The sequence below is a fragment of the Rattus norvegicus genome, chromosome 13, assembly GCF_036323735.1.
Source record: "Rattus norvegicus strain BN/NHsdMcwi chromosome 13, GRCr8, whole genome shotgun sequence".
Taxonomy (NCBI): Eukaryota; Metazoa; Chordata; class Mammalia; order Rodentia; family Muridae; genus Rattus; species Rattus norvegicus.
The window spans coordinates 70,049,444-70,062,986 of NC_086031.1; the positions used below are offsets into that span (position 1 = coordinate 70,049,444).

The 13,543-nt window shown below is 40.3% G+C and overlaps 1 protein-coding gene across 2 annotated transcripts in view; it reads right to left on the bottom strand.

Moving 5' to 3' along the window:
• Window positions 1-13,543, bottom strand: part of Xpr1 (xenotropic and polytropic retrovirus receptor 1) — a 144,733-nt gene that overhangs the window by 57,927 nt on the left and 73,263 nt on the right. For both annotated transcript variants that reach the window (XM_039090615.2, NM_001105992.1), the window contains one exon: window positions 12,927-13,028. In XM_039090615.2, coding sequence (XP_038946543.1) covers window positions 12,927-13,028 — 102 coding nt within the window. The remainder of the gene's footprint in view (window positions 1-12,926; window positions 13,029-13,543) is intronic.

Consider the following 13,543-nt stretch of genomic DNA (forward strand, 5'->3'; position numbering starts at 1 on the left):
CTGGCAACAGCAAAGCTTTCTGAACACGTAATGACCAAAATTTAACTCAAAGTCAAACAAGACAACAACCAGTAGTGAGCTGACAGTGCTCATCCAGGGTGCAGTACACAGCTTCATCTGAGCCTTGATCGTGAGTACACACATCTGCTCAGACACGAACCAAGACTACTTGTGTTAGGAAGCACAGTGCCGTTTCTGTGAATGTACACAGGCTCCCTGCTCCTTGAACACAGCCGAGTCAGTACAGGAGAGACTTTGGGCATTTTCCTGCCACCATCCCTCTAAGTATCATTTAAATATCAAAACAGTGTATATTCAGGCTCCACCCAGCAGCTGACTCAGACAGATGCAGACACCCACAGCCTAACAGTGGATGGAGGTTGGGGACTCTTATGGAAGAATGGGAGGAAGGATTTTGGGTCCAAGAGGGTACTGGAACTCCAAAGGAAGACCAACAGAGCCAACAAACCTGGACCTTTAGGGCTTTCAGAGTCTGAACCATTAACCAAAGAATATATGTGGACTGGACCTAGGTCTCCCCCGAATATATGTAGCAGATGTGCAATGTGGTCTTCATGTGGGTCCTGAACAACTGGAACTGGGGGTGCGGGGTAGGAGCTGTCTCAAAAGTTGTTGCCTGTACGTGGGCTATGTTCTTCAAGCTGAGCTGCCTTGTCTGGCTTTAGTGGGAGAAGTGCCTAGCCTCATAGAGACCTGAAGTGTTAGGGTGGGGGAATACCTGGGGGCCCCCACCCACTCAGGAGAAGGGGTGAGGGCTGGGGGAAGAATTGTGGGAGAGGGTAACTGGGAGGGAGTCAGTGAGTAGGATGTAAAGTGAGTAAGTAAAAAAGAAAAGATCCTTAAGGAATATATGCACTTGAGGCTACAATGCAGCCTGGATGGACAGAAGCTAATCAGAGGCCAATGAGCAAGTATGTGATAGAGAGATGGGAGAGAAAGAGAAAAGGTTGTGCACTATGAAGAGAGGCAGAAACAGTGGTGAAGAACAGCCTGATGGGAGGAGGCTGTGCTACTAACTGAGACCATGGTGATATCTGGGCCCATGTTGCCACAGAGGGCCATGTCTGGGTCCATGGGGTCTGTATCAATGTCTATGGCCTATTTTATCACCAAAGTTCCATGTAGACGCCAGTAGTCTGGGCTGCTGCCTGGAGCCATGTTGCTGTCCTAATGCTGAGTAAGCTAAGCTTACCCTAACGGCGTGACCATGGGAGAGCTGGACCTGGCCTCTGCCTGTGTCATGCAGAAGTGGCCCTGATGGCATGGGTGTGGGAGAGTTTGCCAGTCCCTCACCTAAGCATAGGGGGAGAGGTGGCCCTGGTGGATGGGTGCAGTAGAGCTGGTGGCCTGATCAGCTCAACTTTCATGCAGGCCCAGATCCAGGGCTCTGGGTTGGTCCACTCCAACATCTACTCCATCTATGAGCTGTTGGAGCCTGTGAAGGGGCAGTCCTGAAGATCCAAAGCTGCAGGATCTCCATGACCCAGGGCAACAACAGGCCACCTGAGGAGTCCCAGCGAGCATCCAGTATTGATAGATTGTATAGCAGAAGCCAGCGGCCTTGAACCACACCAACGACTCACTGGAATGAACATTTGCAAGTGTGGACAAAAGGGCATACTGTGTGACACATCCCAGCTTCCATATGAGATATTTCTTGCTTGTTTTGTAATTTTTTGATTTCTTCCTGGAGAAGGGGTGGGTTGGAAGGGTGGAGGGTTCATATGGAGGGACTGAGAGACAAGTGGGATTGGGGTATATAATGTGAAATTCACAAAGTATCAATAAAAAGTTTTTTAAAGTTTCTTTAGAGGCATTTACAGAAAATATCTTGAAGTGTTTAACTGAAACAACAATCTAACAATCTAAACAATCTAAACGTACGAGTTATAACTGATGGTCTGAAATGTCTGGAGACAGTTTCAAGAATTCTTATCTTTAAATTTTGATTATAAAAAAAACTATGTTGTTCAACACAATAAGAAGAGATAGATACAAAGTCCTACCCTCAAATCAGAAGCCATTTGCAATTGATACTAGGAAAAGGAAAATCAGTTTTTTTCCAATAGAGAATGTATCAACCACAGGCCCCATGCTAACACAAAACAGACTCCATGTTTTCTTGTGTGCTTTTTTTGTTTTGCTTTGTTTTAGTATTTTTGACTTATTGGGGTTTTTGTTTTATTTTTGTCTTTGTTTTCTTTTTCTATCTTTCTTTCTTTCTTTCTTTTTGTTTTAAGACAGATAGACATTTGCTATTTTTTTGAAACAGGGACTTTCTCCATGTAGTCTTGGCTGTCCTAGAGTTCCTTATGTAGACTAGGCTGGAAGAATTCATATTTTTAAAATATCATTAAATTGATTTCAGTTTGAGATTAAGAAAAATTTCTAACAATTTCTAAGATAGCCCTTATACCATTGTTTATTACACATTTAATGTGAAACAAGTCATTGTCATTGTTGACAATTATAAAGTCACTATAAATTATCATTAAAGACAATTATAAACTGTTGATAAGTGCTGAAAAATTTTAAGGTTGCTCTATTTCCTACAGTATCAGAGAATGAGCCAAGATTCAATTAATTAGAAACAGTTAAGTAAGCACACTTATCATTAGTATACAAATCAGTATTCATCCTTAACAAGTGGTAAAATGAATCAAAGTATTGTTTTAAAATCTATTTATTATTTATTACCAGTAAATATGTTATCTGCCATCCTATTTTACATATCTTAAGTTGAGTAAAAATTTGGGGCATATACCAAAAAGATGCTCCAACATACAACAAAGACACATGCTCCACTATGTCAGAGCAGCCTTATTTATAATAGCCAGAAGCTGGAAAGAAGCCAGATGCCCTTCAACAGAGGAATGGATTAAAAAAAAGCGGTACATCTATACAATGGAGTACTACTCAGCTATTAAAAACAATGACTTCATGAAATTCATAGGTAAATGGAATGAACTAGAAAATATCATCCTGAGTGAGGTAACCCAATCACAGAAAAAAGACACTTGGTATGCACTCACTGATAAGTTGATATTAGCCCAAAAGCTGGAACTACCCAAGATGTAATCCACAGAGCACAGGAAGCTCAAGAAGAAGGATGTCCATAATGTGGAGATGCTCCCACTCCTTCTTAAAAGGGGAAAAAAATATCCATAGGAGGAGATATGGAACCAAAGTTTAGAGCACTGACTCAAGGAACAGCCATTCAGAGCCTGCCCCACATGTGGCCCATATATATACAGCCACCAAAACTAGATAAGATTGATGAAGCTAGAAAATATATGCTGACAGGGACCGGATATAGATCTCTCCTGAGAGACATGTTTTGGAGGTGGGAATTAGAGGAAGGATTGAAAGAGTTGAAGGAGCTTGCAACCCCATAAGAACAACAATGCCAACCAACCAGAGCTTCCAGGGACTAAACCACTAGCCAAAGACTATACATGGACTGACCCAGGGCTCCAACTGCATATGTAGCAGAGAATAGCCTTGTTGGGGCACCAGTGGAAGGGGAAGCCCTTGGTTCTGCCAAGGTTGGACCCCCAGTGCAGGGGAATATGGGGGGGGGGAGCAGTATGGGGGGAATAACCGTATGGGGGAGGGGGAGGGGATGGGGACGAATAGGAAGCCGGGAAAGGGAATAACATTTGAAATGTAAGTAAAGAAATATATCTAATAAAAAAAAATGAAAAAAAGGTATCATGAGTGGGAAAAAGGTTTAAGTTCTAACTTGCAATATTAATACAATGTAAATGCTTGTTATAGTGTATTGTTTAGAGAATGACATTAAAAAACTGTAGGTACATCCTCAATATAGATTCAATTTTTCCAGGGAACAAAATCAGGGTGGGGGCTATGTAGGTCTCTACATATACACATACCCCACACAATCTGCTGTGCTAAGGATGGACCCCATGGTCTCATATATGCCACTCAAATGCTCTACCGCTGAGCTATGCCTTTTGCTCTCCTGATTGTTTTCCTAAATGTATTGGTTGATTCACAGATGCAGTATCAGTTGGTAGGAAGGTCAATTACTTGTTAAAATTACATTCTAAGGTCATAATTTAGTGTATGGAATTAGGCAGATTTATGTTAAACTCTTTGCTATCACTCTTATAATTTTAGTTCAGTTTATTTCAACTCTTGCAAGCTTTTCACAGGTGAAGTAAAGATATAACAACTCTCCTAAAAAGTACTTGTAAAGATTAAATGAACTGTAAAAATGCCATGGAGCAGAGTTAGCACTTGGCAAATAGTGGTGAGTAGACAATAATGATAAAAAGGAATTCTCTATGACCCATCCTCTCAGAGTCCAGCCTTCTTTGCCCCGAGACTATTATACATTCAGTCTTTCTGTATTCTCTAGTACTGCTGCTTCCTTTGCATGATTGATTCTCAGAAGCTATTTCTATTGGATGCTCCCAAAATTCATCTCTGTTCTTAACCACCTGACTTTCATTTTCATATGCTTGATAATTTATTTTTCATGTTTGTCTGATGATTTTAAACTATACTAAAACTAAAATCGGGTTTCACTGCTCTTTCCAAATTGACTTAATCCATCCTTATAGTTCCATTGATCTGGGATCTATAAACAGATCCCAGAGATCACTCTCTCCATCTCTAAAACCAACTACATTCTCTCCCAGGAGGCCCAGAAAAATCCCTTCAGTAGGAAGTAAGTCACTGAGGAAAGCACCTGTGTCGGTGAAGAGCTCTGAGTCTGCTTTCCACCACAGAATAGGCACAGTCATGAACCCATCATGGTTCTTTGATTTCAGTGGCAACAAAAAGACTCTGGAATAGAAGGGTGAGGTGGTAGCGTTTAACCACCAAAACCAAAGTGGCCGTGCTTATCATAAAAGGCAACTGGATGAAGCACTAACTAGAAAGGTTCAGCCACAAGATTTTTAGCTGTGGTTAATTGAACAAGGTTTTTCTTAGGAATGAAACAATGGGCAAACTATTAGAATATAGCTTGCTCACTGCACAGTCTAGTGACAGCTGGTTTAGTCAACTGAGCACGTGTTTTCAGACCCAGAGCTGATTCACACACAATTAGACCCCTGACTGAAACACAGCAGTTGACTGCTCTTGCCATTCTCAAAGTAAAACATGATACACCTTTTCCCAATCCTTCCTCAAAAGGCCTAGTGGCCATCTTCTAGAATGACTGTGCCTTTGAGGAAAAGGAAACTTCCAGACATTTCTAGAATTACAGGCACTGGCTTTTGTATTAGTTTTGTATTACTATATAACGAATCACTACAAACTTAGTTACTTGAATGAACCAAGCATGATATAGCTCCGTGTAGCTCAGGGCCATCTAGAGTTCGTGTTCCTCTTTCTTACTCACTGGGATGTAGATGAATTTAGTTCTTTGTAGCCTTAAGACTGAGATCACCACTTCTCTGTTGAAGGTCACTGGAGGGTTGCTTTTAACTCCTAGAGACCTCTCTAACCTCTCTACATCTTCAAAGTCACCAATGGAGAAACTCTTGAGTCAAGTCCTCCTTTACTTTCTATTCCCCCACCACACCCCCCAGGGTTAGCTCAGTCCCTTTTAAGGACTCACCTAACAAGTTAGACTAATCTGGAATAATCATCATTACTAAATAAAAAAATAATTTGGAACCTTGATTATTCCTGAAAAAAAATCTTATAGCAGGAATTCTGTGCTTGAGGGCTGTCTTAGAACTATGCCTATGATAACAATGAACTGACACAAACACTACTGTGATTTAACAGTCAAACCAATGTTCAAACCATCAAGTACATACCCAGGTTTAGCTCACAGCACACAGTTGGCCTACCGACTCACCCTATGGCCCTTCTCAGTCCCAAAACGGGCAACCATATAGATATTAGGCTACAAGTAAGATTTCCAGCCTGATTGTGATCCAGAAGTAAGAAAATGCGGTACAGGGAGCTAAGTGTCAGGTCCCATAGCTTCCCAATATCACAATAAAACTTTAAAGGTGCCACAATCACACAGCTGAAAGACAAAGGGTGGTGATCCCTATGTACACTGCCACTTAAGGTGACACTTGACTTTGTAGAGAGTTGGATAACTTGGGAAATACAGATTTTACTGTTAACCAAGTGTTTTGTCCCAGAGCAGCTGCTCTTCTAGACACAGCACCTTCACTGAAACAAATCAATACAGCTCCTAGCTCCTAGTACGCACGTGCATACCCAATAATGCAAACATTCAACCACACTCTTGGCAGCACAGCTACTCACCAGGTAAAGACTACTCTTGACCCAGGTACAATCCCCACTACCACTGGGCCCACCTAGATACTTAGGAGCAGGTCGTTACATTGGTAAGTTTTCAATAATATACAGGATCAATTAAACCACCCCTGTAACCAGCTAATAAAAATCAATATGTATTTACTCCAATGAACTTAGTTTTTGCTAGAACGACAAAGCAATTACATTGTTGTAAAAATTAAAGATTAATCCTTTAAAATATATAAAATATAACTAGTATCTTAGACTATTTTTATTGTTTACCAGCTTTGCAATGTTACTATCTCACTAATTTAGTGTAGACTTCACTGAATTTTCTAAATGCAAGGGAAACTTACATTGGGCCACTATAATCATTTAATACAGTTACTCTTATTGCATTATATGCAATTTTTATATTGCTTTCATTTGGGCTCTGAACACTTGGTACTGCACACCTTAAATACCAAAAGACCTAAACGCACTGTGTTTGTGTATTGTAATGGGGCCCAGCTTTAGTAGGCTGTGAGACCTCAGCACAATGACTCCACGACGGAGTGTGTCACTCAGGCTGTAACCTCAGCACGCAGACAGCACCACCTGTCAACACTTACACAAAGGCCTGTTCCATCCACATCTAAATGTTGGTGTGAATAGCTATGGCCCCCATAGACTCATGTGTTTGAATGCTTGGCCCATAGGGAGTGGCACTATTAGGAGGTGTCCTTATTGGATACATGTGGCCTCGTTGGAAGAAGTATGCCTCTGTTGGAGTGGGTTTTGAGGTTTCCTATGCTCAAAGACTGTGGAATCTAGTCTCCTCCTGGCTAACCTCAGATCAAGAGGTAAACTCTTGGATCTTCTAGCACTGTGTTTGCCTGCACGCTACCATGCTTCCTACCATACTGATAATGGACTAAACCTTTGAAACTGTAAGCCAGCTCCAATGAAATGTTTGCCTTTCTGAGTTGCATCGGTCCTGGTGTCTGTTCACAGTAATAAAACCCCTTCTGGTAAAGTCTCAAAATGTACTTCTTGGCTTCTATAGTTCTGTTTCTAGCTAACTATCCTTGTTAACTGCCCAGAAGTATATCAGCCCAGAACACGGTTTTTGTGTTTAAAGGCTCACCGTGAGAAAGGTTCAGGGCCACACAGGGATCCCAAACACCTATTATAGCTGCTGGCTGACTAAAAAGGACTTTCCATTGTTTTAACCCCATGTCTGAGCAGTCTTCTCTTGTGAATAACCTACCATATGCATCACATTTTATGGGCTGATGGACACCCAGGATGACTGTAACTCTGGTGTGTAGTACCTCAGTAAACATGTACATGCAGGTATCTGTGTAAGCTAACTTGACTGTTTTAGGTGTATATCCAGAAATGTTAGAGCTGGACCACACAGTCTTAAGTTTTACTGATAGACCTCCATTCTAATTTCCATATTAGCTAAGCATCCTCACCAACACTTGTTGTTTTCTTGATGATATTCTGAATGGAGTAAAATGCAATCTAAATTTAGTTTTAATTTCCATTTCACTGGCGGCTGAAGCTGCTGAACATTTTCTCCATCAATTTTTGTGCTATCTCATTTGATCATTGCAGCTCAGTTACCTTACCTAACGTTATAGGTTGCTGTTTTCACTCAGATGGCTTTGTATACTGGGGTCTAGTGAGAGTTTTCATTTCCTTAAAAACACAGAAATATTATAAGAATGTTTTCATTTTAATCCCAGGTATGGGATATGGGGCTGTTTCATACTGTCCACAGCTGATGACTATGTTTTGCCTTGTATTCTAGCAGGGGCATGACTTTGCCAGCTGCAGATAGTTTTTGGGAGTGTGTGATGTTTGGAATTCTGGGGAATCTTCAGAGGCTACATAAATACTATACTACAACAGGAGCTGGGGAGCTGTTGGCTGGTTGGTAGTTGGATGCTATGGATTGTGATTTGTTAAGTAGCCACGCACAGAAAAGAAAGCAGGAGGAAAAGGAGAAAGAAGAGGAAGAGGAGGAGGAGGAGGAAGAAGAAGAAGAGGAAGAAGAGGAGGAAGAAGAGGAGGAAGGAGAGGAAGAAAGAGAGGAGGAAGGAGAGGAGGAAGAGGAGGAGGAGAAATAATAATAATAATAATAATAATAATAATAATAATAATAATAATAATAATTAGATATCCTGATAATGAAGATCAAATTTGCTTCAAGGAACTCAATATCCCCCATCAGCAACAAGTAGTTGGGAGTGGGGTGGTTGAAAGAAAAGAAGAGAGGTGGAGAAGGGTGGAAGAAAAAGGAACCCTCAACGTAGCCAAAATTCTGGTTACAGGTGTCTTTTGTATTTCACATAAGTTTACAATTGTTTTTCTATTTCTGTGAAGAATGGCATTAGACTTTTGATAGCATTGCACTGGGTGTAAAGACTGCTTTGGCAAGTCTGACCTGCTAGTAATAGTAATAAATCTGCTACCTCATGAACATAAGAGAACATCCATCTTGTCTTGTTCTTTCTTTGGGGTTTCAGAGTTTCACTGCAGAGCTTCAGCGTGTGCAGTAAGCTTATGCCTGTCCTGTTCTCACATTCACACCCCCTCTTCTCCCACCCTCTCTGATGTGAGGTAACTATGAAGGGACTGTATCCCCGGCTCTTTTTAAGTGAGCTCACTACTGGCTATACAATAGCTACCTTTTCAATGCTTTCTTTATATCTTGCTACTTTGCTCTATTTATCAAACCAAGAATTCTGGTAGAGTCTTTAAAGTCTTTCCAGTGTAGGACTATATCATCTTCAAACAAGGACAATTTGACTTCATTTTCTTTTTGCATCCTGTTTACTTTCTCATGTCTTAACGGTCTGGCTAAGAGTCCACACTGAGTAAGAGATGCCCACCTCTCACTTAGAGAAAATGCTCATTGTCCCCATTTACTATACTGGCTATGTACAGGTCCGCCGTATGCCACCTTCATTGTGCTGGGGTATGATCCTTCTATTGCTACTTTGTTTTATTCAGGGTTTTTATAAGGAAGGGATGGATGTTTAAGTTTATCAAAGGATTTTTTTCTACATTTATTGAAATGATCATGTGATTTGGGGCTCTTAATTCTACTTATACTGAAACATCCTTGCATTCCTGAAACGAAACTAACTTGATCATGCATGAACTTTTAAATGTCCTGGTGAATTTGGCTTGCAAGTATTTTACTGAAGATATTCATATTTGTGTTTATCTAGGAAATTGGGGTCCCCATTTTTAAAACTTCCCTCTTTACCCATGGTCTTTCAATTGCGGAAACCTTTTTCTATAAATATAAATAATTGCCCTTTTAAAATTAAACAAAAACATACAATAAGAAATAAGAAAATAATTTATGTCAGGTTTTCAATTGAAAATGGCTTCTTACTTTTAACAAGTAGAATTAATTTGTTTATTTTATAAGCAAGTATATGTCAGCTTAGGAAGGTTAAATCATTTTTTTTAAATCTTAAAAGTAAACTAAAACAAAAACTTAAGGTTAAAAATTTCAAAGTGCAATCAGTTGATGGAACTAGCACATTTATTTTTGTCTTTTGGATATGATTAGACACAAAACTGGGAGGAACTGGAAGGTTTGGATCATGGCTCAGTCACTTAAGGCTGACCACTTTCAGGTATTAAGTAATTGCTGAGATCTAAGTGGATGAAGGTGAGCTGATAAAAATGAGCTCTACTGCAAAGCTCCAGTCAGGAGGACGGATCCTTGGGTAAACAGTGAGATCTCCTCTCAATTCTTAACAAAACTCACCAGTTACCTGAGTCTCTGAGGACCGGAGTCTATAAGACAATCTGTAGTGCGGGAAGCTGCTAAATAGGGAGGAAAGTGATACTGTCTCCAACAACTGCCAAATTCTATTTCTGCCAACCATGTTTTCATATTACTTACCATTTCCTGACCTGGCAAAAATTCAGTCAGTAACTATCAATTTGTACCCCAATGGCCTTGCCAATACACACAGATAAGTCATTAACCCACAGCGTCCAAAAAAATTTAATAATAGCTAACCCAAAAAAACTTTTGAAAATTGACCTACTCAAAGATATCACGTTTTAAACTGAATCTTGCAACACAATATGGGTCAAGACCAGCGTTCAAAGCCAATTTGGGCTGGTTGTGTTAGTATATGCCTTTAATTCCAACACTCTGAAGGTCAAGTTAGTCCAAACTTGTGAGTTCAAGACCAGCCTGGTCTATGTAATAGCAAGTTCTAGGTCAGTCAGAATTGCACAGTGATACCTTATCTTAAAACACAGACACACAGACACACAGACACACACGAGACACACACACACACACACACACACACACACACACACACACACAATTTAGTAGACTATAATCAGCATCTTAAAAATCAATCAGAAAAAGAAAAGTATAAAAACAAAATAGATTAAAAGCAGATACAGTGCTGTTCGATTAAAAACGTGTGTATTCATGCTCAAGGGTACGTTTAAGTACTCATGAACCATGAAGGTGTAGCAGGGTGCAGTGGTGCTCGCCTTAATCCCGGCTGAGGCAGACATATCTCTGAGTCTACAGAGCAAGTTCCAAGATTGCCAGGACTACAAAGAGAAACCCTGTCTTGAAAAACAAAAAAACCAACAAAAAAAAAAAAAAAGAGAGAACATCTGTATATTTGCATGCTTAGTCATAAAGTAGATTTTTTTCTATAAATTTTTTTATTACTAAGAGGAGATATTTATTTTTCTCTGTAAACTAAGAAATACTGTTGTAACACAAACTACCAATTAGATTCGATCAGGGAGCCCTCCTAAAAACATCACAGTGAACGAAAAACATTAGTAGACCTGACCTCACATGCTTTTCATTTACAGCCTTAGATCTTACCTAACAGCATTGTCCTAATGTAGACCCACTCTTTCCAATTCTCTTCCTCCTGCATCATGGCAACCAAAATACAAGACAGAAGCAGGAGGTAAGATCTGTCTTGCTCAGGGGCTCAGATTTGAGCCCAGCAGTGGGAGGGGTGGCAGAGCAGTGTGAGGTGGAGACTGTTCACGTCACCCGGAGCAGGAAGTAGAGAAAGTAGACTACAACCAAGAGCCAAGAGTGACCATCAAAAACACCCCAGCGGCCTGCTCTGCTGTCCATGATCCACCATGATCCTGAAAGGTTCCTTAGCCACTCAAGACAGCACCCCACCTCAGGAACGAGTTTGTGAGAGGCAGTTAAGATTCAAACCACAGAGACCTCCCACAATAGCTGTCCTTCTCTCTGATTCTGTGGCTGGTTCTTCCTTGAACCATCTACCTTGAAACAGGAAGTCACATGTGTCCTCGGGACACTGCAATTCTTTCTGCACAATTCTTTCTTGCAGACCTATCCATTTCACGCTTTCAAACATCCTGGGACATATGGTCATAGAAGCTTACACTGAGATTTATTAATGTGGAGGAGAACAATTCTGGCCAAGTATGGCCAAGAGAGAAATAAGTCAAAGTAGAGTGGAACCCAAAGCAGACTGTCCACACAGGTAATTAAGTCACCAAGGTTATGCAGAAAGTTGAGATAAAGCTTTAAATGGGAGATGGACATCTCCATTCTCAGGGAGCAACCAAGAGTTCAGGAGTAGCAAATACATAGGAGTATCAAACTCCATAGATAACAGATGCTCAAAAATCCATTTTGCAGAAGACACAGCAGTGCTGATGTTGAAAAACAATGGCACCTAAAAGAATGTTGGATTTAGCCTTTTAGGGTTTTGGCACCTCTCCATCCAATCTCCCACTGTGCCATAAAAAGAACAATCAGGCCCATCTGGAGGCTGCTGAGATCATCTGAGTAAGATGATTCCAAAAACTGTATACAAGATAGGAGGAAAAAACTCATCCTTTGAAAAAGAGTAGTCATCCCTGGACTAACCCACACAAGGGGGACAGGGGGTGTTGTTTTTGTTTGTTTGTTAATGAGTATGATAGTACTAAGTCTTTAAAGGGTATTTCCAAAGTCTTTGCCAAGAGTAGAAATTCATTATTGATCATTACCTCCAGTAGGTGATTCATAGCAGGAAGGGGTAAATTCCGCAAAGTACGAGGGAATACAGGATGAAATCTCTGAGAATCTAACTCACGGATTTGATACTGTACCCACAAAACTATCTAATTATCGTCTAGGCTCCACAAGATCTGTGATGCCTAAGGCAGTGTTCTAGGCGATCCACTATAAGGACATCACCTTACTAATCTCTACAGTACAGTAAACACAAACCTATAAACAAGCTGCACATACGAAAATACAAGTTAATACTTTTTTCTCAAACTCCAATAGCACTGTGCAGATGACACTCTGGGGACCAGTACTTTAAAGAGATGCAGATAGTGTGTTAGCCAATGAAAGGACATAAAGTTAACCTAAGCAATAATCTGGAGGTAGCAATAAAAACTTATAAAAAGGTAAAATCAAGTCTATAACTCTGAAGGTCTTCTAACTGTAAGGGGACCTAGGTAACTTTATATAAAAGTGTAGGCACGAAAGTGCCAGACACGTCCTTAATCCATCCAAACAAACCTATCATTGCAGCAGAAGCTAGCATAAGGTAGCTTCGAACGACACTGAACAAGTCTGAGGGCACCACAGGATGTGTCTTCTCTGTGTGACTACTCACCTGAATAAAATGTGTTGATTTTGGCAAGTTCCTTTTCACAGGTTTGGAAAAACTTTTCTTCAAACTTGGCAAAATATCTCTTAACTGTATCCTCATCTGTAACTGAAAAGCAAGAAAAAACATTCAATTTTAGGTCAACTGGACAAAGTAGGTTAAAGATAAGACTAGTTTTCTTAGTCTTCCAAACTCCAAGTAGATGTCTATACAAATAAGTACCTGGAGTGGGAAGAGGGCAATGCAGGTGCACTACTGCTATAATAAAGGTCACCACATCGAGAAGAGAGATGCTCTAAGACTTCATAAGAGGGAGGCAGTTATCAAGAAGGTTCAAGGGCTGGCAGTTGAACTGAGTAGAACTCACTTAATCAAAAGGAAAATTAAATGTTTCAAAGAAGAAAAAAATACAGTGAAGACATAAAGAAAAGAAAGTGCAGAGTGTTTCCAAAAAAAATTGGTTAGATTTATTTTATATTATGTCAGTATTCACTTGTTTTTATTTTAGCCGTACAGAGAAGGTGGTGTGGTCTGATGGTCCACAGTGTTGGTCAGAAGGATCCTAGTATCATAATGACTCAAAAAGTCACCTGTTCAGTGGGTGATGACAGCTGACACCTTCA